The 26,222-nt window shown below is 44.0% G+C and overlaps 1 protein-coding gene across 6 annotated transcripts in view; it reads left to right on the forward strand.

The window, feature by feature from the left end:
* Window positions 1–3,848: 3,848 nt before the first annotated feature.
* The window catches only part of KMT2A (lysine methyltransferase 2A), an 80,864-nt gene continuing 58,490 nt past the window's right edge, over window positions 3,849–26,222 (forward strand). For 2 of the 6 annotated variants that reach the window (XM_043480725.1, XM_043480726.1), the window contains exons 1-2: window positions 3,849–4,318; window positions 6,416–6,514. In XM_043480725.1, the coding sequence (XP_043336660.1) occupies window positions 3,887–4,318; window positions 6,416–6,514 (531 nt within the window). In that variant the 5' untranslated portion in view covers window positions 3,849–3,886. The remainder of the gene's footprint in view (window positions 4,319–6,415; window positions 6,515–26,222) is intronic. The other 4 variants (XM_043480727.1, XM_043480730.1, XM_043480728.1 and 1 more) reach the window with 2 other exon arrangements.

Consider the following 26,222-nt stretch of genomic DNA (forward strand, 5'->3'; position numbering starts at 1 on the left):
ATATATATACATTCACATTGTTGTGCAGCTATTACCACATCCATGCCCGTAGCTTGTTTCATCTTATAAATCTGAAATTCTACCAATTAAACAATAACACCCCATTCTCCTCTCACTCCATCCTCTGGCAACCATTATACTTTGTCTTTGTGTTTTTGACTACCCTAAGTACCTCACGTAAGTGTGTGTGCTGTCGCTTCAGTCCTGTCCGACTCTGTGCGACCCTATGGACTGTAGCCCATCAGGCTCCTCTGTCCATGGGATTCTCCAGGCAAGAATGCTGGAATGGGTTGCCATGCCCTTTTCCAGGGGATCTTCCCGACCCAGGGATGGAACCCACATCTCTTATGTCTCCTGCATTGGCAGGCGGGTTCTTTACCACTAGTACCACCTGGGAGTGACATGAAAGTCGCTCAGTTGTGTCCGACTCTTTGTGACCCCATGGACTATACAATCCATGGGATTCTCCAGGCCAGAATACTGGAGTGGTTAGTCTTTCCCTTCTCCAGGGGATCTTCCCAACCCAGGGATCGAACCCAGGTCTCCCACACTGTAGGCAGATTCTTTACCAGCTGAGTCACCAGGAAAGCCCAAGAATGCTGGAGTGGGTAGCCTACCCCTTCTTTAGTGGATCTTCCCAACCCAGGAATCAAACGCCAGTCTCCTGCATTGCAGGCAGATTCTTTACCAACTGAGCTATCAGAGAAGCCACCTGGGAAGCCCCATATAAATGGAATCACACAATATTCATCTTTTTATGATTGATTGATTTCACTTAGCATAATGTCCTCAAGATTCGTCCATCCTGTAACATATTTCAGAATTCCCTTCCTTTCCACCCCCCTTCCTTTTTTAAGGCCAAATAATATTCTTTATGAGCATACCACATTTTGGTAATCCATTCATTGGTTGATGAATACTGGGTTTGTGTCCATGTTTTGGCTATTGTGAATAATGCTGCCATGAACATGGACATACAAATATCTCCTTAAGACTGTGGTTTCAAGTTTTGGGGAGTATATAATTCCACTTCCCCACAAGTGGAATTGCTGGATCATATGGTAATTCTTTTTTTCTGAGGAACCACCATACTGTTTTCCACAATGGTTGCACCATTTTATATTCCTGCTAACAGTGCACAAAGGTTCCAATTTCTCCACATCTTCACCAACACTTGTTTTCCATTTTTTAAAAAAAATAATAGTCATCCTAGTGAGAGTGAGTATGTCTTTCGGGGAATCAGCAGTATGGTTAGACCCCAGTGAAATTTGGTCTTGCACTTACTAGCCCTGTGATTTTGGACAATACACCAGTTTCCCCATTCATAAAATCAGAATTATCTTGGAGGGTTGGTGAGAACTGAACGTGCATAAAGCACTCAGGCTCACAGAAAGCACTCGACAGATACGTTATTCTTTCTGCCTTAAGAGCTCCAACAATAAACCAAATTCTGACTTGCTCGTGCTCCTTTTGGACTAGTCAGGAGGCAAAGAGACAAATCAGATGATTTTATCAAGGAGTTTTCTACTTGGAGGCTTGAGTTTGAGGACTTCACACAATCTTCAGGGACATTCTTCCTTCCTGCTGTCCCCACTGAACCTGAAGACCTCCCACCTGTGCCCCAAGAAGTATGCTTGAAATGAAGAGGTTACTCAGAACCCAGCAGGTTTATGTCGTCTCAGGGGTGGAGGACGGGAACAAATCCTGTTGACACAGTTTTGTAAAGCCTGTCACTCAGTCCCCTGCCTATTACCTCTGTAGACCGTTATGCATATTAAAGAAGAGGGGGGCGGCAAATACAAAAGAAAAATAAGCGAGAGAGAGGGGGGAACAAATGAGGATGCTTGCGGGAATCCACGTGGTCGCCAATCTGTAACTGATCAGAGCAGCGACACTGAAGCAAAACCCCCAGCGCCTAACGCTAAATGCATTGCAATGGAGAAACCGTCCACAATGGGGTGTCTATGTCCTTAGCAGAGTCCTGGGGCTGCCGTTTAAGAGACTCGTCCCCTACTCCCACCCTTTTTGCACCTAGTAAACCACACGATGTAACAACGGAATCTGGTTCTGTGTGTGCGCTCTGTGTGAGTGTGCGCTTTGCAAACCATCTGGGCTCCATCCTGCGCGGTTGGAACCACGATCGATCCGGGACGAGTTGGGGGAGTTGAAGCTTGCCTGTGTCTCCTCCCTTTCTCCGCTCCTCTAGCCCCCCACCCCATCGTTCGCTCAGCACAAACGTTTCGCGGGTGGAGGGACGTAGGTTTTCAGCACCAGGAGGCCGTGGACCTTCTCTGGAGGCGTGCAGAGCACCCTCCAGAGGGCCAGAGCTGATTGCAACCTGCACACCACGACCCTCCCCCTCCTCCCCAAATTCGCCGCCCCAGGCTGTTATATTACTGGCCCGGCGCCTTACGGGTGCGGGAGTCCAGGAAGGCTGCGTGACCTTCCAGCGAACTCCACCTCGGCCGGGGAGTTGGTGGGGCGGGGGGGGGGGGGGGGGCGGTGATGGAGGCTGCCCCGAGGCCTGCAGGCTGTGTATCGATCCCCCAGCCTCAGCCAACGCAAGTTCTCCCAGTACAAACCCCTCCCTCCCTTCTGTGCTTTCCCAGCCTCGCAGGCTTCTAACGCCTAGCTTGAGGCGCCCTCCCCTCTTTCCCGCAATAAAGTAAACGGGGTGGATATGCACCCCCCGCCCTAACCGTCCTCCTTCCCCCTCCCCCCTCTGCCCACTAACCCCGCGCACAGAGCTCGCCGCCGGCGGGCCCCTTTCCACCCAGTGTATCATAATGCTCAACGCTCTTCTCCTCCCCCTCTCTTAATCAGAAACGTGCTCGCGAGCCCCCCTCCCTCCGCGTGCATATATTAGGGTCTGCTTTGCATGCAGCGGCAGGCAGAGAACGGAGGAAGAAGGGGCGGGGGCGCTTTTGCCCGCCTCTTTCCTCCAGGCCCCGTTAGCCACCCAGTTTCAGCTTCGTTGTAACGCCGCCTCGTTAGCGGAGCACGCCGGGGCCTCAGTGCCCGGGCCGGAGAAACAGTCCAACTCTCTGCAGAAGGGCGCCCAAACCAGACGTTCCCCAGCCCCGAGTGCACAGTAGGAAGAGGAGGTGGCGGGAGCCCGAACCACTCGGTGTACGCATTTTGGAGAGAGCTCCAGCAGGAAAATGGGAGGGGCTTTAAAAAAAATTTTTTTTTAAAGCGCATTCATTGAGGGCCTTCCTATTTTGCATAGAGTAAACTGGGCAACAATTCCGTCTTGCCTGTAGCACAATAAGGGCTCTTTTATTCTAGAAGCGTTAAATCCGGGCTAACCCATCTCGCATCCGTGCCTCGAGGCGGAGAAGGCGCACTCGTCCCCGACCCGGCAGCCGCGTTAGACTGGAAGCGGCTCTCCAGGGCGGTTCGATTCCCAGCGCATCCCGGGAACGTGTGTAATCGGCCTCTCGGCTCTCGAGGCTGCGGGCGGCGGGGCTCCCTCCGCCTCCATCCTCCCCGTAGCCATCGCCCCTCCCCCTCTCCCCGGAACCCGCGCTCCGCGTAGGGCTCCTGGGCTTCCTCCCCCCCGCCTTCTCCCGAGTCTGCCGCTCCCGGAGGGCGGGGCACGCAGTTATCCAGGTTGCGGGGCGGGCGGGCGGGCGGCAGGCTGCGGCCCTGGCCTCGGGATGGCGTAGCGGCGACCCGGCGTCGGCAGGGCGGGCCTAAGCCCGCTATACAGCTTGCCGGGCCGGTTGGCTCGGCCCGGCGCTCGGCATAGCGGCGGCGGCCTGCTGGCGGCCGGGCGGCGCCGGGCAGCCCAGGCAGGTTCCGGGGCCCGTGGCCCCCCCCTCCGCCTCCCCGCCCCCCTGTGTTGTCGCCTCTCCCTCTCGCTGCTTCACTTCACGGGGCGAACATGGCGCACAGCTGTCGGTGGCGCTTCCCCGCCCGACCCGGGACCACCGGGGGCGGCGGCGGCGGGGGGCGCCGGGGCCTAGGGGGCGCCCCGCGGCAACGCGTCCCGGCCCTGCTGCTTCCCCCCGGGCCCCCGGTCGGCGGCGGCGGCCCCGGGGCGCCCCCCTCCCCCCCGGCTGTGGCGGCCGCGGCGGCGGCGGCGGGAAGCGGCGGGGCCGGGGTTCCAGGGGGAGCGGCCGCCGCCTCAGCAGCCTCCTCGTCGTCCGCCTCGTCTTCGTCTTCGTCATCGTCCTCAGCCTCCTCCGGGCCGGCCCTGCTCCGGGTGGGCCCGGGCTTCGACGCGGCGCTGCAGGTCTCGGCCGCCATCGGCACCAACCTGCGCCGGTTCCGGGCCGTGTTTGGGGAGAGCGGCGGGGGAGGCGGCAGCGGAGAGGTAAGGGGGCGAGGAACCCCCCAGGTCCGGGGTCTCGACCCTCTGCGGAGCCCCCCTCCCCTCCCCCATCCGGGATTGTGGAGCATCCCAATTCGGGGACCATCCCGGGGTCCCTGACCCGGGGCAGACGGCCCTCCCATCTCGGGTCCCCCATACCGGGGTGCAGACCCCCAGGCGCCCCCACCCCGAGGTTCGGACCCATCTGGCCGAGGGCCTTTGCCCCCGACCCTCCTTGCCCTGACCCTTCCCCAAATCCTTTGGCACAGACCCCTCTCCCGGGTTTCCCATCCCGGGACTGAACCCCTCCTCCCTTTCACAGATTACCTCATCCGAGCAAGATTCCTCCCTCCCTCCCTTCCTAGAGACTTGATCCCGCCACATCCCCGCCTCCCTCTCTGGGCAGATGTTTTACTCCTGGGGCAGTTTTCCTCTCGGGCATCTCTCGGGTGATGGCCCCATCCAAAGCCACGTTCTTCTCCCACCCTTGGGGATCGGTGTCCCTTCCAGCACCTTGCTTCCGAAGACCTGGTGAACCCTCGCCTGGTCCCCGGGCCAGGTCCCTACACCAGCAGCCACTCCCCCTTCCCTCACCTCCACCCGCGCCCCCACTCCCCACCCCCAGCAGAGAGGTCCTCCCGTCATCCCGCCCTACCCCACCAGGAAAAAGCTACTTTCCTCTCCACCTTTCTCCCTTCGCCTCCTTTCCCTCTGAAGATAACGGCGATCTCTTCGTGCAGCAGTCTGTTTCCCCCCATCTTACAGAGCTGCAGTTTCTAGCCTCCGGGTAGCAGGGGCTTACACTACTTCACTCCACCCTTTCCCTCCTTTAGAATGAAGGATTAGTGGCATCTTTGCGGGGGAAAACAGTCCACTGTCCCTCGGGCTCAGAGAAGAGCAGCTCTCCACCATTTCCCCTGGAGAGGAGGCAGGCTTTCCCCTCCAGCTCTGGGGAAGGGGGCCCCCGTGAGGGGAGGTGTTTGTGGGGGACTTGGGCAGCATCCTCCCAGGGGAAGCAGCTGCTGCTCTGCTACCCCACCCACTGTGCCTGAGAGCACGCAGTCTCCAGCCCTAGCTCCCTCCCGCCCTTCTCCTTTTCTCCGTCATTTCATTATTGATCCACCTTTTCCTAGGCCAATCCTGGGGCTTGGAACGGGTGGGGGAAGCAGGGTTGGGGTGAGGAGAGTAGATAAGGGACAGTTTTACTGGTGGCTGCTTCTGGTGGAGAAAAAGAGGGTTATGAAGAGCTTATGAAGCAAAGTTATTCCTTAGAAGGAGTTGGGGCGCTCTCTCTGATTTGTTTTAAGGGGGACCCAGGGAGGATGAAGGGTCTCGAGCTTTGCTCCTTCCCCATTAGTACCGGGAGGAGAATGGGGAGGCTTTGATAGGCATTATTCGGCCCCCTTCAGCCAAAAGGAAAGTTGCCCTGGGAAGGGAAGTTGAGTTCAGGTTCAGCCAGTGGCGTTGCGCATTTGTTTTCCATTGGATGCAGAAGGGGGAGTTTGAATTGGAGGGGATGGGACAGAATGGCATGGGGGGATGCTAGAAGGAGGATAGAGCAGCTGCTTGGGGCTGAAGCCGAGTGGGTAGGGGGTTGCTGCTCTGGAGTGCTCTTGATTGAAACAGAAAGGGAAAGATAACAACCAGCCGTTTCCTGCGTGCTCTGCCGTTGGTGCACACAAAATATCCTGGGCAAACCCCTGGTCCCCTATTGTGCCCCGCACCCCTTTAGATCTACGGAAAGATCCTGGGAAGAAGGGGAGGGAGGAGATCCCAGGGACCCTGGCCCCTCCTTTCAAGGAGCTGGCATTTTTTAGTTGTTAGTCTTCCTGCCTCCTTTTTTAAATCGTTTCTAAGGCAGCATGATGAGGAGACTGACAACAACCCGCCTTCTGACAGAGCAAGGAGGACATGATGGGGGCGTGTTCCTTGCTCTGTAGCTAGCTGCAGCTCCCTCTTCCCTGCCTCTCTCTGCTCTCTCTCCACCTCCTTTTCCCAGCCTTCAGAAGGCAGCTGCAGTCAGCAGGGTTGTTTGAGACTATTTATTGGTTGCTGTAGATTATTATTTTTTTTTGAAAGGCCAATTCTGTATTTTTTAAGCTAACAACACAGATCCCATGTAGTTGGAGAACCAAAGGCCTCATACATGACAAAAAGACTGAACCGTTCAGGTTACTTGCATGGAGTTGGTGCTTAAATGTGAGTTGATTTTGCTTTTTTAAAAGATACAGCAGCAAAAAAAAAAAAAAAAATAGACTTACTGACATTTCATTTACCTGCTTATTTTCGAAACTGAGACTTGCCTGGTTATATGTAGAATTTTAGCCCATGTATACTTGAGTATAATAAGAACGTCTCTATTAGGAGAAGCTAGTCTATTTTTAAGGGGATCCTGAGAAGCATTTTCTTCTTGTTTAGTATGCTTGTATATTTTGTATTGAAGGACCAAGTACTTGTTCACATTCCAAATGTTGTTATCACATTCAAAAGCAAAGTTTTATGCTGACAGCTTCCAATCATAGCTTTTCAAGAGACTGGTTAGAAAGAGAGCTACCTGGATTCAGGGACCTAATGTCTGGGCACCAGAATATTTTATCTGTTGGTCTTTGACAAATCACCTTTAAAGTTTTAATCAGGTGCTAACATTTTCTTATCCACTGGCGTTATTTTGTTTAGTATTAGTATGTAGTGTAAAGCCTGTCAAGGAGTTGCAGTAGTTTCAACTAAGAGCATATTGACACTCTTTTTTTCTTTAAGACTTATGCGTGAACAGTAGTTGCTACTTCAGTATGAGAAGAGTGGTTGACTCCTTACGTTAAACTTCAGTATTTTTTCTAAATTCGGCTAGAATGAACTGTAGTTCCATTGGTAAGCCTTTCATGTGGTAGTTTGAGTTAATCTAGGATGGGTTAATGGTATATGTTCATGAGTACTCACTCATGTATGATTTAGTAGTAAACCGTAGTGATTACATCCTTGGACCTGGTTGTTTTCAGTGTAGAAACCAAGCGTTTTGTTAGAGAGTCTTACAAATCAATGATAAAAGTTCCAAAAAGGAGGTTTAGGGTTTCCCTGGGCTAACACGGAGTTCTAAAGATTGTTTCTCAGAAGTTGCTCCCAGATCTGTATCAAGCCTTGTCTGGTTCATGAAGGTGCAGTTTGTGATCCAGAATGATTCTGGCCTCTTTATATTCTGGTTTGCTTTAAGTGAATAATGACTATGATTTCTCCATAACAAAAGTGTACTTATTGAACTGCTAAGTTCAAGTGGTTGAAAGATGACAGAACTTCCAGGTCAGTTCCCTCCTTCAACTCCTTTAGCTGCAGAAGGTTTGTCCCTTACTGCCACACATTCTGAACTTCCCTTGGGATTGAATCTCTCTCTGAGTAATAACTACATGTAAGAGTTCTTCATGACCAAATTCTGTCAGATGGGATTATTTTTTTTTTTAAACCTGCATAGGTGTTGCTGGTCTCCTGTTGGGGCTTTCTTTGTGACAGTTATGAAGTAGAATTAATTTGAGTTTTATTTGATTGTGCACTGTAAGAAATCACAGTGGTCTACTTTTTTGCCTTCCCTCTGCCCTGCATGGTGTCAGGGTCCTACTAAATATACATAGTTCAGCATCCTCTCCATTGATTAGAATTGGGACTGTTTTAATATGAATCCCTGAATGGTCTACTTATCAGCATGTAGTCTTTATTTATTACTTTCATACTGCAGTTACTGTTCATACCACTTCACAAAAGGTTAAAAGCAGTATTTCCATTCTGATTGAACATGGCAGACTTTGATTAGCTATAAATGGAAACTGAATCACAACATTGTTATGTATTTGTCTTTATGCTTGAAATGGCAGTTTAGTTCAGGTAGCCCCAGGTGGGTTCTTGAGTGGGGATTAGAAAAGATGGTAGTTCTGGAGTGGGAGAGCATCTGTGATTTTTTTTTTTTTTTTAATGGTTGCTGGGTATATGTGCCAAGAGTGGGAGTTGCTCTTTCATTGCCCTCACAGCTAATCCTGAGCTGGGCAGAAGGAAAGTGAAGCAGAGAACAAGTGGGCTAGAAGAAACCCCTCCGAGTGGAAGTAGGTAAACATGACATGAGTCCTCGTACTCATCTCTTTCACTCACCAGTCTGGACAATTTCACTTTTAACCTGAAACTTCCGATCTGCAAAATGAGAAGGTTGGGCCAAATGTCAGTTCAGGAATCTTTTCTGCTCCAGTATTCTCATTCCTTTTTGTTATATTAATTATTTGCTCAGGTCAGAACTTATTCTTATTTTTTTTAAAGAGTCAGAGTCAGTGAACCTGTTTGGTAATTTTTAAATCAGAGTGTACATTAGCCAATTTAACTGCCATTATTATTGGGAAGAGAAGTTTGAACTTGATAGGAAAGTTTTTTTTTGTATGGACAAGATGTAAGAACTCTATGGGTAAAGTTCTTAGCTGAAGTTGACCAATTTCATTTATAAGAAAAGTGAAGATACAATTTTGAGTATAACTCGTTATATGGTATTTAGATACCCTCTTGTTTGGCTAAATTTGTTTCTGTGTTTTCAATATTATTGATTCTTGACTGTCTGAAAAGAAGTTATTTTCAGTCTAGGTGGTATATTCCTTTAGGTGTACGAGCTTTTAAATGGAAAAAAAAAAATCCAAGACACCAATGTATTTATAAGTCCAAAGTGATGGTACCCATATTGCAGGGAGTAGTTGTTAATAGGCTCAGAAACATACTCTGGTTTTTGCTGAGCATCCCAAATGCAATCTTTAGAGCTTTTCTTCATCTCTCACTGAAAGGCATATCACTTGTCTCCAGCTCTGCTTTCCATCTAATTGTCTTCAGGCACTTGCTCTTGTAGGAAATTGTTGGGTCACAAAATAGTGATTGATCTTGATTGGAAGTTGAGAAAACACTCATCCTGACTCCCCTCCCCTCTCTGCTCACCTGGTATCTGGCCTTCCGCGGAGCAGCTGTGCAGACTCGCTGCCCGCTGCCTTCCTCGCCCTGTGGCTAAAGGGGTGGTGACCCTGCGGTGCTCGCTGTGAGGCGTAACAGACTGCACTGCCTCTCTCCCCTTTGGAGACTCACTGTTTTAATTGTAGGTCTCCTAATTAAGATCTCTTTGTGCCTGCCCACATTCCACTAGTGTTGGCACAGAACTTCAGCTGCCTTCTAGCACTTAACTGAAGGCCTTCAGTCAGGCCTTTTGTGAACATCTTGTCTCTTTCCATTCTTCTTCTGCCAAGGTGGAGAGCCCAGCGACAGAGACCTAGAGACTGAGGGAAGCTTTGTGACTGTCACTACTTTGGGAGGAATTTACTCTTGAATTGCTGGGATGGGACCTTCTTTTGTTTACATATGTTATTTTCAGGAATTAAGAAAGGTTAAATTACTAATGAGTCTTGATATGCGATACCTACATTTAAGTCAGATTCTTAACCCTGTAGGCACTAGCGGGAAGGAGGAAGCTAAAGAGTTTACTATTAAAAGTATTTGTTTGGATCTTATCTACAGTGGTTTAAAGCTTGGTGAACAAAATCTTATGGAGCAAATCATGGACTTGGGCTTTCTATGGTTTCGAAGATGATCAATCAAATGAAATGATTGATTAAATTGTATTAGATTTTTAAAAAAATATTTATTTATTTGGCTGCTCTGAGTCTTAGTTGCAGCACATGGGATTTTTAGTTGTTAGTGGGATCTAGTTCCCTGACCAGGGATTGAAGCCAGACCCCCTGCATTGGGAGCTCCCGAGTCTTAACCACTGGACTACCAGGGAAGCCCACTGTATCAGATTTTAAAACATGGAGTTAACTTTGATATTTGAATTACCTTTTTTGATTAGAAAAGATTTCTGGAGGGTCTCAAAATTGTTGAGTTAATTAAGAATACTCTTGTAAGTCTCCAGTATTTCTTGAGAAGATAAGGAATTGGCTAGGCTTCTAGAGTAGTTTCAGAATAAGGGAAAGTAATTTTTCTGGAAAATGTAGTTTTACTCTAGTTCCCACTGTATAAGTGCTCACAATACAGTCCTTTATTATGTGGCATGTTAGAGGAACTGCAGTCTTTATTAAGAAAAAGGAATCTTGAATCCTTCACCTGGATCCAGATGGTTTCATTGATCACATCAGTATAAGATGGACAAAAGGCTGCTTTTTTGTTGTTGTTGTCATTTCCTTGGTTGTGAAGAAGGCCTGAAAGAAGGAAGTCCGGGATCTTTATGGCATGCATGAAATAAAGCCTGTGCTCCTATACCTGAGTGGGTGGTTTTATGGCCTAATTCTCTAATTGCTGGCATTTATGACAGTGTGGATGCAACTGGCCCTGTGGCTGAGGTGGATTATGTTGGGAATCGGGAGAGAAAAGGGGTCCTTTTGTTAGCCTTTTCATTTTCCCCCTCAATAAGTTCTCTGAGAAATCCCTGAGGAAGTACAGAGATACTTGGACTGAGGGAATGACATTCCATAAAATGGTTCTTTACGTTTTTAAAAAGGATGAGCTGCTTGTCTTGACCTATCCAAAGAAATCCATACCACCACTGTTAAATATTTCAATGAGCTTTGTCCCTTGTCAGGTTACCTCCAGGGGAAGCCAACCAGGAGAAGGCTGGAGGCACTGCCAGACATTTGCTTCTAAAAACCAAGATATTTGAAAGAAGAATTTTATTGTAGTTGTTTTGGATGATGTAAATCCTCTTGTAAGCTTAGTATGAAACTTCTTAGAGGCCAAACTTGGTTTAACTTTTTAGATGTTGAATATAACTATTCTAATGTGTTTTAGTTTTAAGGAAACAGTTAAAGATATAAATGTAAGAGTTAGTTGGCAGTTTTCTGTGCTGTGTATGAAAATTCCCCTTTCTTTGAAATGAGTAGTTGTTTTTCTATTTGACAAATAGACTGAAGGGATTTCCCCAGCTATTTTACCTTTAATTATCACTACAGCAATGCCTTGTGTGGAACCAGTGGGTAGGATCTATTCAACTGGCATTTATTTCTGGAGTTGGAGTTTTTTCCCCATAAATTTTATCTGTTTTCTTGCATTTCTTTTTTTGTGTTTGGTTGGAATATTTGAGTGTAGACGCTTTGGTGCCTTTCATCAGTAAGAGCTATGAACCTTTCTAACATTTTGACTGTTTCAGAGAGATCCAACCCTTATGATCCACACTTCGCTGAAGCACCATTGTTTCATTCTCATTTTACAGCATCAAAGTAATTGTGGCTTTCTGTCTTGAATTAGGGGAATAATATTACTTGTAAGGAGTGTTTTTAGAGGAACTTTTTTTAATGAAGCTCTCCTTTGTACTCTCGGTTCTAAAAACTGGGGAGTAGTTAATCACACGTATCTGTAATAAATATCTACACCTCGAGGAATAAATATTTACACATGCTTGTATTCAACCTCTGTCCATCCATGATTACTGACTGATTTTTTAGATCAAACACAAACATACAACATTGTCCCTAGATTATTGCCTTTAATTATAAGCAGTAAAACCATGTGGATAGCATCTCTTTAAGCTTTGTTAATGAGGAAATCCTTTTGTAATCTCTCCAGCAAGGATTTTTTATTCATGCATGTATAAATACCTTTACAAAGGAAAGGTAGAATCTCATTATCTAATCTGTAATAGTGTGAGATAGTATAGCACAGTTCAGTTCAGTTCAGTTCAGTCACTTAGTCGTGTCCTACTCTTTGCAACAATCGCAGCACGCCAGGCCTCCCTGTCCATCACCAACTCCCGGAGTTTACTCAAACTCATGTCCATCAAGTTGGTGATGCCATCCAACCATCTCATCCTCTGTTGTCCCCTTCTCCTCCAGCCCCCAATCCCTCCCAGCATCAGGGTCTTTTCCAGTGAGTCAACTCTTCGCATGAGGTGGCCAAAGTATTGCAGTTTCAGCTTCAGCATCAGTCCTTCCAATGAACATCCAGGACTGATCTCCTTTAGGATGGACCGGTTGGATCTCCTTGCAGTCCAAGGGGCTCTCAAGAGTCTTCTCCAACACCAAGTTCAAAAGCATCAATTCTTCGGCGCTCAGTTTTCTTCACAGTCCAACTCTCACATCCATACAGGACCACTGGAAAAACCATAGCCTTGACTAGACGGACCTTTGTTGGCAAAGTAATATCTCTGCTTTTTAATATGCTGTCTAGGTTGGTCATAACTTTCCTTCCAAGGAGTAAGCGTCTTTTAATTTCAAGGCTGCAATCACCGTCTGCAGTGATTTTGGAGCCCCCAAAAATAAAGTCTGACACTGTTTCCACTGTTTCCCCTGTTCCCCCATCTATTTGCCATGAAGTGATGGGACCAGATGCCAAGATCTTGGTTTTCTGAATGTTGAACTTTAAGCCCACTTTTTCACTCTGCCCTAATTAGGAGCTGTTCGGACATGAGCTCTGGATTCAGGCTGGCGGGGCTCAGACCTTGCCTCAGCCGTTCAGCAGCTGAGTGACTTTGGGAAACTTTCCTAACCTCTCCAGGCTTCTGTTTCTTCGTGTGTAAAGTAGTGCTAATTGTGCTTCATAAGATTATTGTGAGGCTTACTTGAAATTATTATGCATGCAAAGTATTTAGCACTTTGCCTGGTACATAGCAATCTTTAATTATTATTAAGACTCAGATTTAAAGGACAGGAGTGCTTCTTTTCCCACCGAGATAACAGGTTCTTACTACTTTGAGGTATACATATATATGTGTGTACATATATATCAATTTGAGTGCTATAATCTTGACTTAAGAATGTTCTTGCTTTTGGTATAGGTGTCAAGTTCATCACTAAGCTAGGTGGAACCAAACTGAAGCCAGCCACACATCTTGCTAACAGTGGGTACCATTGGTATCTAATTAGAATATAATTAGAGATAAGGCAAAAAGGGAGGGAAAAAAACAAGACAGTAAATAGGCAGGTAGGTAACCAAGGAAGGCAGTGCCTTCATGAGTTGCATAATTATCTGGCCAAGGCAGCTATATTGGGGTTGCTACTCTTGGTCTCTATAACTGGTGTTCCTTATCTTTTTGAGTATGAGTACATGGTGATTTCCTGAAACAGCTCTGAGGCTCTTCAGGGTGCTTGGCCCCCAGGTTCAGATTCATTAGTCTATACTTGGTAACTGTTTGACATTTGTTCTCAAGTTTCAGCTTAAGGAGAGTAAGTTTAGGCCCATGGAGATCAATGCAACTACAATTTACAGAAGAAATGCTAAATTGTAGGCTGGAACTTAAACTTGAGACATAAAAATAACCACAAGTAGAATAGTTAAAAAATAAATTAAGCTTTAAGAATAGTTAGTAGAGGATAGTATGCTTAAGGAGGAAAAATATAGTTTTATCTCAATTAAAAATAGGTTTGCTAAAATACCTGATACACTGTTTTTTTTACAGTTGAAAAAACCAAGGTATAGACATGTTAAATAGATTTCCTTAAGTCTTATGGCTAGTAAGTGATAGATAGTGAAAATCGCTCAGTCATGTCCGACTCTTTGCGACCCCATGGACTATACAGTCCATGGAATTCTCCAGGCCAGAATACTGGAGTGGGTAGTCTTACCCTTCTCCAGGGGATCTTCCTAACAGAGGGATTGAACCCAGGTCTCCCACATTGCAGGTGGATTCTTTACTAGCCGAGACACCAGGGAAGCCTGTAAGAGATGGAGCTAGAATTCAAATCCAGACCTGTAACTGTTTGAAGCCTCATTCATGCTTTTTGCACTGTGCTACCTTCTGTCCCTTTCTCTTCCCACCCCATCCAGTCAATTTCTGGGGCTTGTCTGTGATAATGCTGTAGTGTTTCTTTAATCTGCCCCTGTTTTTCTGTTTTTATCATCCTACTTTAAATTTCCATTACCTTTGCATGGATTATAATCATAATCTCCTAACTGGTCTCTCTGCTTTCCTTTTCACTGTATATACAGTGTTGCCAGTGGTTTTCTTAAATACAGATTTGATTCTGTCACTTTATTCCTAAAACTCTTTGACTTCTCACTGAATGTAAAATAAGATTTAAAATTCCCAGCCCTTCATAATCTAGCTGGCCTACATTTCTACATTTTGAACATTATCTCCTGAACACACATTTTCACTTAATGTGCTTCAGCCATATTGAACTACCAGTCTGTTAGATGTTCTCCACAGTGTGTGTGTACCTGCCTTTATACCTTTGCTAATGCCTCTCCTTTGCCTTAAAGTGTTTTCCCATCTTGACCTGCCTCTGACTTATTCATCTCTCATGGCACAGTTCAGATCCCACTCTTCGTGAAGCTTTCAAGATACCACTACTATCTGAAATTCAGCTTTTCCTTTTTTGTTATCTTACTGTTCTTTATCCTACCCTTAAAGAATTCACTCCAGGATACTTTCTGTTGTACATACTTTTGATTGTCTTTCCCCCATTAGATTATGATTTCCTTAAGACATGGACCATTTCTGAGTCATCGTTTGTGTTTTATGTTGTTTACAATGGTGACTTTTCATTTAGAAGGTGACCAGTGAATGTTGAATTGAAAATTTGTTATACATACAACTTCTAGAAATACTTTGTAAGGATATATTGCCTAAGGTATTATGTTGTTCAAGACTATTAGCAGAATAATTCTGAAGCTAACTTAAGTACAGCAGAAGAAAGTCTAAGAGCCATCAAAGGACACTTTTGTAAAAGTAGTGGTTGGGGCTTTAGAAGTGATGTCGAGGAATCCGGATGGGGTGGTATCATCTTTTATATAGATAATGCTGGCACTGGTCACCCCCTTACTGGAATGTTGTTTCCATTTCTAGGTTCCTCAACTTAAAAGGGATGAGGAGACCTTGGAGACCGTTCCGAGGAGACTCAAAAGATGATTATATGATTGGAAGTCAGTCCTGTGAGGAAAGGTTGAGAGAATGAAAGGTTAAGAGGCAACTTAATAACTCTTCAAAAAACATGAATGGATCCATTATTAGGAATGGTAACCAGCTGCTTTCCAGCTCCACTGATGCCCAAATAAGAGAAAAATAGATTTAAATTGAAGCAAAGGATAGTTGTGCAAAGAACTTGCTGCTAATGATAATTTTCATGATAATGATGGTGAAAAGATTACTGAAATAATTTTATGGTCTTCTCTGGAGGTGAATTTTATTTTATTTTTTTGGAGGTGAATTTTAAAGTACAGTCTTAACATAGGTGTAAAGTGACTTCTCAAGCTAACTTCTCACTCTCTGAATCAATAATTTTTTTTTATTCAGATCCTGGAGGGTGTGGATCATGTTCTATACATTTTAATATTCCCCAAGGGGTCCTAGGGTCTCACTGGCTCCCTGAGAAGTATTTTATTTGAATTGTCAGTTTATGGCAATAATTAACTTTCAGTAGCAAGCTCTAGAGAAAGGTCTTCACGAAATGATTTTATAGTGGTTTTATAGGAGAATAAAAACTTGGTAAATGGAGCTAAGAGGGAAGTCTTAAAATCAGGAGAAACCAGGGGAGATAGTAGTTCTGGTCTCAATATAGGAAACAAATATTTATAGCTTTTATATCCATTTTCAGTTATAGTCTAAAGAGATGTGCTGCAGAATATTCCTTGTTAAGGGCATCACTGCTTCTGGATGCATTATAACAAGTGCTTTGTATATCGTTTCCAGTCTAATAAGGTTGGCTTCATGTGAATGAGGATTACAAAGGCCTCTGACCCTTGGCTTTTGAGGCCAGGAGGAGGGCTTGTATTACTCAGAATGAAACCTTTTTAGATATGTTGGGTTGCAAAAAGCATTTCCGGCACAGTCAGAATGAAAACTGTGAATTGGGATTATTCATATAGATTACCAAGAGTCTGGGCAGAACTGATATTAACACCAGCTCTTTTTCCCGCTAGCTTTTAGTCCCACAACCTTGAGTGGGTTACTGAAGCTTTAGGACTTTGGAATTTAGTACTGGAATTGTGTATAAACTCCTTCTTGTAGGTAAATTGATACTAGGTTTATTTAAGGTTATGTGGCCTTAAGTGATATAAATGTAATGAGTAGTTTCTAGGTTTCATGTAGAATGCTGTCCACTGTTAACCAGACCATCTCAAAATGACTGGAGTTCAGAGGTGAAGCTGGATTGTTGCAGGGATTCTGCAAGTGGTGGCAAAGTGAATGGTGGCTTGATTACCGAATTCTAAAATTGGTGCCATCTGAGAAACTGGGAATTGGAAATATAAGACAGTCCTACTTTTCCTGTGGGGTTTCCCTGGCGGTTCAGCGGTAAGAATCTGCCTGCCAATGCAGAAGACTTGGGTTCAATCCTTGGGTCGGGAAGATCCCCTGGAGAAGGAAACGGCAACCTGCTCCAGTATCCTTGCCTGGGAAATCCCAGAGCCTGGCAGACTGTAGTCCACAGGTTTGCAAAAGAATCGGAGATGACGTTGTGACTAAACAACAATTTTCTCTGTAACTTTTAGTTGCTTATCATACAGGTATAAATTAAGAAAGCAAGAGATTACAAAAGCAAAGAATACTTCTTATGATTGTCTGTTCTCCTTGAGAGATTCCAGTGTTAGAGTAATAAAATACCAGGGACTTTTTTGTTTTAGTGAGTTAATGCCACATAAACTTTAGTGAGCTTCTCAGAATATGATGATAAACTTCCAAATATGATGTAGAAGTCAGTCAGTTGGTTTTTTAAAGATCACAAAATTTCCAAATTCATACACTGAACATTAATTCTTCAAAAATGTTAGGTCATATTCTGTTGACTGGTAGCTTTGTTATTTTGCCAAAGACAGTGTTTACTTTTGTGTCCGAATTAATTTGTTCCTTTAGAAAACTGACTCTTTGTAGAGATAACTCTATTTACCTTTAGAGGAAAGAAAGTTGTGAACTCCTCAGTGTTACTTTAGTTGCTATTGGTCATTCAACAGCCCAGAAGGAAAGATGCAATCTGACTTTTGCACCAAGATCAGAACAACAAGCTGGAAGAAAAAAAATGAAATATTCTAGTAGAAATTTATAATTGAATGAGCATATACCTCAAAGTGGAGTTAACTATTGGAAGTTGGCCTATGGAGGACCAAAACTTCTTGTAATAAAAGAACCATCTCTGAAAAACAGTGTTGGTGTTTGTTTAATTTTTCCAGGCTATTCAAGTGGATCTAGTCATTTTGTGGTACTTCCCTGTTAAACAAAGAAGAAACCCTGTCATTGTGTTGATTAATTTAATGTCTATAGTATATCAGTTAAGTGGGCTTTATTTCTTCTACTTCAGCAAGTAGACAAACCAGTTCAGACTTGGAACCTAGAAGTCTGAAAGTCTTTAATTTTTGTTTGTTCTGTTTTGGGGTTTTTTGTTGTTGTTGTTTTTAAAGATCCTGCAAAGTAATTTGGAGCATTGCCAAGAATCTGTATAGCTTACTGTCTGATGTAGTGGGTTCATTTTGCCTTTTTTCTTTCTCTTTTTTTTTTTTTTTAAGATGATGAGCTGCTTTATGTTTGCCTCTTTTTCCGGAGCAGGATGGGTGGAGCTCACCTGTCTCTTGTGCTGTTTTGAGCATCTCTGCTTCTTGCTCCTGTTGATAAGGAGTGAGGATAAGGAGACAGTTCTTACTCTAATTACAAAGTGGGTAGCATTTGTGTTTTGTAGGTAACAGTTGCTAGGTAGAATTGAATTAAATATTTGAAAACGATTTCATTCCTGCGTAGGTGAAGACTTAACCAACTGTTGTTACTGAGGGACAGTGTATTACTGTCTTTGCACTCTTTAATCCTAGGTGACTTTTGGGAGTTCAATATCAGACAGAAAACATATTTAAAACAGTTGAAATATCTTCCTTTCTGTTACGCATTCAAACAGCCATAGTTCTCTTTGAGGCACCAAGAGCCAGAGAGAATCTGGCTTTGGCCCTGCCACTGCCAATTTGTTGACAAGAGATGATGATGTCAGTTCAGTAACTGTATACATGTCTTAACTGGTTGGATTTCAGAAACCATCTTGGTTTGAGAAGTTTATCTCCTGATATCTGTGTATTTGACTATGCTTGAATATTTTTATACTTTTTTCTTATAAATTCAGTCAAATTATTGTTAAACTCACATTTGGAAATGATTTACAAGTGTCACTATATAGATTTCCTTTATAAATGATGAAGAGCTTGCAAAGAGGCTTATCTTCCCCCAATGGCATTCATAAACATAGCACTCTACAAAGTAAGAGATAGCGACTTAGCTATCTTAGCTATTTTTCTAAGAATGTCTTATGTACTGGGCAATGACCAAGTGTTGGGGCATTAGCCCTGAATAAGTCCCTTCCTTCATGAAACTTACTTTTAATTCCTCTTTACCGAGCTTGGCTTAAAATATAGCATGAATATAATTACTAAAATTATAATACCTTGCAAGATACTTTGGTTATTGGTCATTTGAAGGTTGAAGCTCTCAAAGCTAATATTAACGGAATTGTTCTTGGGAGCAATTCAAGTAGTATTGTTTGTTTACTGATTCTTGAGTGTCAGTTATACCAAGTGTGTTTAATAGCTTTCTTTCCCCTTCCTGTTAAAAAGGAACCTAAGCACATGGGCTTCCCAGGTGGTGAAGTGGTAAAGAATCTGCCTGCCAATTCAGGAGACTCAAGGGATATGGGTTCAGTCCCTGGGTTGGGAAGATCCCCTGAAGTAGGAAATGGAACCCACTCCAGTATTCTTGCCTGGAAAATTTTATGGACAGAAGAGCCTGGTGGGCTACAGTCCATGGGGTTGCAAAGAATCGGACACGACTGAGTGAGCGTGCACACACACAATCACTAGCACATCTTTCATTGCCTTCTACAGCTGAAGAAGTGTCACTCTCCACTTGTACCCTGGATTCCATCCCCTCTCCTCTACTCACGGTCACTCCTGCAGTTACCCCTCCTCTCTCCTCCATGGCAGTTTCTGCCTCATCAACATATAAAACTGTTTAACTGACTTAAATAGTTCTTTTAAAAAACCATGGACCTCACATCCTTTCCCAGCCACTACCCAATTTTCCGTTCCCTTTCACAACAGAATTCCTTGAAAGTGCCATGTGTATTTGCAGGTGCGACTTTCTCACCTCTCAGCTACTCCTCGTCCGTGCAGTTGGGCTTTTATTCATCCTCATGACTCTATGAAATTGCTCTTAGCAATCCTCAAGGGCGTCTCTCTTGCCAGATTGAATAGCTAATTCTCAGCCCTCCTCCTATTCAACTTTGGGTACCTTTTGAACCAGCTTTCCACTCCTGTCTTGAAACAGTCCTTTCTTGGGTTCTGTCACACCACACTCATCTATTTTTTTTTCATCAGTTATTAATTTTCAGTATTCTCTATGGCTTCCTTCGTTGCTTAACTCACCTGAATGTTGGAGTCACCTAGGAGTCTGCCTTTGGCCACCTTCTTTATCTGTGCACTTTTCCTAGATGCCCTCATCCAGGCCTTATCTGTCTGCAGAGGACTCCTAAATCTTTGTCTCTAACCGTTGACTACTTCTTGGAGTCCCAGACCTATATTTCCAACTGCCTGTTTTGACACTCCATCTGCATAATAATAAGCGTGATTAGCATTTACTGTTTGTGGTAGGCCGGGCAGTATTCTGAGTACTTCATAGGTATTATCTCACCTAATCATGCCCACCCGCTGAGGTAGCCACTACTGTTCCCCAACTAGGAAACGGGTATCCATTGAAGTGCTTGGATATCTAGTAGGTATCTTACACTTCCCATGTCCAGAAAGTCTTGACTTTCTGCTTTCTCTTTGTTTCAGAATGACTCTGCTGTTTACCCAGTTGCTTGGGTCTAACATAGGAGTTATCCTTGATTTATCCCTATATTCATATTCCAAATAACCCATCAGGAAAATCTGTATTACCTTCAGAATACCTTCAATGCAACTTCCTCTCATTCATTCTTCCAGCACAAGAAGTCTTAGCCATTACAATCTTCTGACTGGACTATTCCCTCATCTCCTTGCTTGTGTTCTTACTTCACTAAAGTTTGTTCTTCACACAGTAACTGTGGATTCCAAATGTAAATCCATCAATTCTTACTATTCCCTTCTTTAAACCTGTGGGTGTCTCTCCCCCGTCTCCCCTCCCGCAACTGCGTGAGTGAATCCAGGTTCCTTCTCCTGTCCTGCAAAGCTGTGCGTGATCCGGCCTCTGGTCGGGTCTGCTTCTCCAGCACCACCTCTTCTCATCTCTTGCCCTCTGCTCCACAGCCACACTGGCCTTGTGATCTGTCATACGTGTCATGCTCGTCATTGTCTCTGGGCCTTTGCACTTACTGTCTACTGAGAAAACTGTGTCCTCTAGATCTTCATACGTCTGTCTTTCTGTCATCATTTAGGTCTAAACCAGGATTCAGCCAGTGTGTTCTGCAAAGGGCTGAATGGTCTCTGTTGCCAGACTCCCCTCTGCTGTTGTAGTCTAAAGGACAGCCATAGACGATACAGAAACTGTGACACAAGGGGCTGAGTGCCAATAAAACTCTTACTTGCACACCGTGAAATACGGATTTCATGTAATTTTCATGTGCATGATTCTTTGGATTTTTTAACCATATCAGTCAGTTTAGTACAGTCACTCAGTCATGTCCAACTCTTTGCAGTCCCATGGACTGCAGGACACCAGGCCTCCCTGTCCATCACCAACTCCTGGAGTTTACTCAGACTCATGTCCACTGAGCCAGTGATGCCATCCAACCATCTCATCCTCTGTTGTCCCCTTCTCCTGCCTTCAGTCTTTCCCAGCATCAGGGTCTTTTCAGATGAGTCAGTTCTTTGCATCAGGTGGCCAAAGTATTAGAGTTTCAGCTTCAGCACCAGTCCTTCTAATGAATATTCAGGACTGATTTCCTTTAGGGTGGACTGGATGAATCTCTTTGCAGTCCAAGGGACTCTCAAGAGTCTTCTCCAACTCCACAGTTCAAAAGCATCAATTCTTCAGCGCTCAGCTATAGTCCAACTCTCACATCCATACATGACCACTGGATCCATACTAGATCCATACATGACTACTGGATCCATACTAGACTGCCGTCTAGCTTTGACTAGATGGGCCTTTGTTGGCAAAGTAATGTCTCTGCTTTTTAATATGCTCTCTAGGTTGGTCATAACTTTTCTTCCAAGGAGCAAGTGTTTTATTTTTTTATTTTATTTTATTTTTATTTTTTAATTTTTTATAAATAGTCCCTTTATGAAATTCACTTTCATGAAGCCATCTAAACATGCCATCTACTTTCTGCCATGTCCTTGAACGGTACAGGAGAGTGAAAGTGAAGTTGCTCAGTCGTGTCCGACTCTTTGTGACCCCATGGACTGTAGCCCACCAGGCTCCTCAGTCCATGGAATTTTCCAGGCAGAAGTACTGGAGTGGGTTGCCATTTCCTTCTCCAGGGGAGCAAGTGTTTTAATTTCATGGCTGCAGTCACTAAATGCAGTGATTCTGGAGCCCAAGAAAATAAAGTCTGTCACTGTTTCCACTGTCTCCCCATCTATTTGCCATGAAATTATGGGACAAGATGCCATGATCTTAGTTTTCTTAATGTTGAATTTTAAGCCAACTTTTTCACTCTCCTCTTTTGCTTTCATCAAGAGGTTCTTTAGTTCTTCTTTGCTTTCTGCCATAAGGGTGATGTCATCTCCATATCTGAGGTTATTGATATTTCTCCTGGCAATCTTGATTCCAGCTTGTGCTTCTTCCCGCCCAGCATTTCTCATGATGTACTCTGCATAGAAATTAAATAAGCAGGGTGACAATATCCAGCCTTGACGTACTCCTTTTCCTATTTGGAACCAGTCTGTTGTTCCATGTCCAGTTCTAACTGTTGCTTCCTGACCTGCATACAGGTTTCTCAGGAGGCAGGTCAGGTGGTCTGGTATTCCCATCTCTTTCAGAATTTTCCACAGTTTATTGTGATCCACACAGTCAAAGGCTTTGGCATAGTCAATAAAGCAGAAGTAGATGTTTTTCTGGAACTCTCTTGCTTTTTCGATGATCCAGCGGATGTTGGCAATTTGATCTCTGGTTCCTCTGTCTTTTCTCAATCCAACCTGAACATCTGGAAGTTCATACTATTGAAGCCTTGCTTGGAGAATTTTGAGCATTACTTTACTAGTGTGTGAGATGAGTGCAGTTGTGCGGTAGTCTGAGCATTCTTTGGCATTGCCTTTCTTAGGGATTGGAATGAAAACTGACCTTTTCCAGTCCTGTGGCCACTGCTGAAATTTTCCAAATTTGCTGGCATATTGAGTGCAGCACTTTCACAGCATCATCTTTTAGGATTTGAAATAGCTCAACTGGAATTCCATCACCTCCACTAGCTTTGTTCATAGTGATGCTTCCTAAGGCCCACCTGACTTCACATTCCAGGATGTCTGGCTCTAGGTGAGTGATCACAGCATCGTGATTATCTGGGTTGTGAAGATCCTTTTTTGTATAGTTCTTCTGTGTATTCTTGCCACCTCTTCTTTTTTTTTTTCTTCACCTCTTAATATCTTCTGCTTCTGTTAGGTCCATACCATTTCTGTCCTTTATGTGCCCATCTTTGCATGAAATATTCCTTGATATCTCTAATTTTCTTAAAGAGATCTCTAGTCTTTCCCATTCTGTTGTTTTCCTTTATTTCTTTGCATTGAACACTGAAGAAGGCTTTCCTTTTTTTTTTTTAAACAGTATAAAAAATGTTAGAAATCATTGTTAGTTCATGGACTGAACAAATCAGGTGGCAGGCTAGATTTGGCTTGTGGCCAACAGTTTGCCAGTTTTTGGTAAACTATCACTTTAGAAAAGCATTTCCTGACCATCCAAGTGAAAATAATTCCCACTGGTAACCCCTCATCAATCTTTAGTGCCTTTGTTTCCTTGTTATATATTTATTTTCTCATGGGTCAGAAATTTTGTCAGTTCTTCACCTGTGTATGTTTAGCATCTAAAGCAGTGTTTATTGACAATATAATACTTCTGGAATGACTGAATACCAATCACATTTGAATTTTAACTGTCGACTGCTATCTGGTCTCCCTTTATTCACTCTCTTTCCTACTCTGATTTTCTGTGTATATATTTAAATATCCTATCTAGAAGAAACAAATTTCAGAGTTACACCTTTTCTACATTTGAAACTCAAAAGTAGCTCCTGCTGTTTAGGGGCTGAATTTTGACCATACCATCCTAGAATTAACAAGGTTCTGACAGTTCATTTGTCTTTGATCTTGGCCCTGCTGTGGCTACCCCTTTCCAACCAAATCAATTTTTATCAGTCTCTGCATCTTATTTCCTACTTCTTTCCACTACCCCATCCCATTTATTCTAAATCAGCCATGTTCCATGATTTATTTCCTTCAGAGCAGCATGCTAAAAAACTTCTGTGGATTGTGAGCCTCTTTGATAATCTGAAGAAATTTGTGTCTTCATCTGGCAGATGCCCATGTAAACAAGTTTTGCCTGTGATTTCAGAGAAATCTCTAAACTTTCTCCTGCTTGTCAACTTGTCCACTGCTCATTGCATGCTTAGCCTCTTTCCTGATGGGAGAGAACTCCCCTCCACTGCACTTTGTCTTCATTTCCTCTCAGAGTCCACCCCACCTTCCCATCCCTTTTCCTTCTGTTACTGATTTGCTGCTGAGAAATTTCAGCCTCTCCCTGGCTGCTGTGTCCTCCTTCAGCAAATGAACACAACAGCTCAAAAAGTCATCCTCCCAGGTGCGTCCCTGCGTTGTGTCCATTCTCTCCTTTCCTGTGTAATTGAGTTTTTTTCAAAAGAGTGGTTTGTACTCACTTTTGCTGTAGTCACTTTGCAGTCACACCTTCACCCACTGCACTTGGGCTCCTCCTGCCTCTAACACTGCCTTGAAGTGGACCTCGGGAAGGTCACAGGTGACCTCCCAATTACCTCTGTACAAGTTCCAGTCCTTCCCCAGCTCTGCCATCCCTTGATGTGTGTTCTTCCCTTGACTGTTACGTACTTAGATACAAGATTGTTCTCCTTGGCCATTCCATTTCTGTCTCCTCCCTAAGCTTCCCTTTCCCCTGTAGGTGAAGGGTGGGTATTCCTTGGGAACCCGCCATGGGTCCCCCTTTTCTCTCTGTATTCTCTCCCTGGGTAACTGCATTTATACGTACAGTTTTAGCATTCATAAATTCACTGAATCAGATACATTTCCTCCAGATGGTTCTATCTAACAACTCAGACAGACATTTCAAATTCAGTTGTCTAAAGTGATTTCCCTTCCCCCTCATTGAAACTTCTTTCTTTAGTCCCAGTCTTATAAATATCACCATCAACTTGCACGTCTTTACAGATAACCCTTCATATTAAAGCCATGTTCGTTTTGCCTCCTAGCCGTCTATGTAATCTGCGCTTCTTCTCAATCCCCAGTGCCACTGCAGTCCTTTTATAACTGTTTCTACTGCCTCTGGCTTTAAAGGTAATAATCTCTACTTCCCCACTGCTGTCATAGTGATCTTTTGAAAATATAAATCTAGTCATGCCTCTCTCCTGCCCGAAAATGTTACCGATGAGCTGGAGCCCTCAGGATGAGGCCTGCACTTCCTTGAAGAGAAACTTCAGACTCATAAAGGCGTTTAAGACCTTTCATGATTTGCCTCAGCCTTTTTCCCCTTCAATATCTTATGCCTTTCCCACATCGGCCAGGGCCTCAGCTCTGCTGAACTGTTTGTAATTTCACTCCATGCCATGCTACTTTGTACCTCTGTCCTTTGTATGTGTTTTTCTCTCTACTTGCAGTATCTCCCTTCAACCCCAATTTATTATCCTTCAGAAGTTGGAGTAAGCTTTTCATCCTTTCTGCAGTGGTTTTCCTGGCTCTTCTCCTTGACTGAGTGAGTCACCTTTCTGCTCTGCTTCCATATTCATTCCTCTGGCATGTGTATTCCTCTGGCATGGCAGGAAACACACTGCATTCCATTAATTTAGAAAATGTTTTATTTTTAACATTTTAAAAATTAGAGTATAGTTGCTGTATAATACTAAGTTACAGGTGTACAATATAGTGATTCATAATTTTTAAGGGTTATACTACTCCATTTCTAGTTATACAATATTGGCTACTTATTCCATTGATTGAAAGAACTGTTTGTCACAGACTAGCAGATACTTGAAGGCAGAAACTGTCTTTTCTCTCTATATTCATCCCTTAACCCAGAAACGGGCTTATATATATTATAATGAATGAATGGGTGATTGAATTGATTTAATCTCTCTTACCAGCCTAGATTTGACTATACAGTGAAAGTGAGAAATAGATTTAAGGGACTAGATCTGATAGACAGAGAGCCTGATGAACTATGGGTGGAGGTTCATGACATTGTACAGGAGACAGGGATCAAGACCATTCCCATGGAAAAGAAATGCAAAAAGGCAAAATGGTTGTCTGAGGAGGCCTTACAAAGAGCTGTGAAAAGAAGAGAAGCTAAAGGCAAAGGAGAAAAGGAAAGATATTCCCATTTGAATGCAGAGTTCCAAAGAATAGCCAGGAGAAATAAGAAAGCCTTCCTCAGCAATCAATGCAAAGAAATAGAGGAAAACAACAGAATGGGAAAGATTAGAGATCTCTTTAAGAAAATTAGAGATATCAAGGGAACATTTCATGCAAAAATGGGCTCAATAAAGGACAGAAATGGTATGGACCTAACAGAAGCAGAAGATATTAAGAAGAGGTGGCAAGAATACACAGAAGGACTGTACAAAAAAGATCTTCACGACCCAGATAATCACAATGGTGTGATCACTCACCTAGAGCCAGACATCCTGGGATGTGAAGTCAAGTGGGCCTTAGAAAGCATCACTATGAACAAAGCTAGTGGAGGTGATAGAATTCCAGTTGAGCTATTTCAAATCCTAAAAGATGATGCTGTGAAAGTGCTGCACTCAATATGCCAGCAAATTTGGAAAACTCAGCAGTGGCCACAGGACTGGAAAAG

The sequence above is a fragment of the Cervus canadensis genome, chromosome 11, assembly GCF_019320065.1.
Source record: "Cervus canadensis isolate Bull #8, Minnesota chromosome 11, ASM1932006v1, whole genome shotgun sequence".
NCBI lineage: Eukaryota > Metazoa > Chordata > Mammalia > Artiodactyla > Cervidae > Cervus > Cervus canadensis.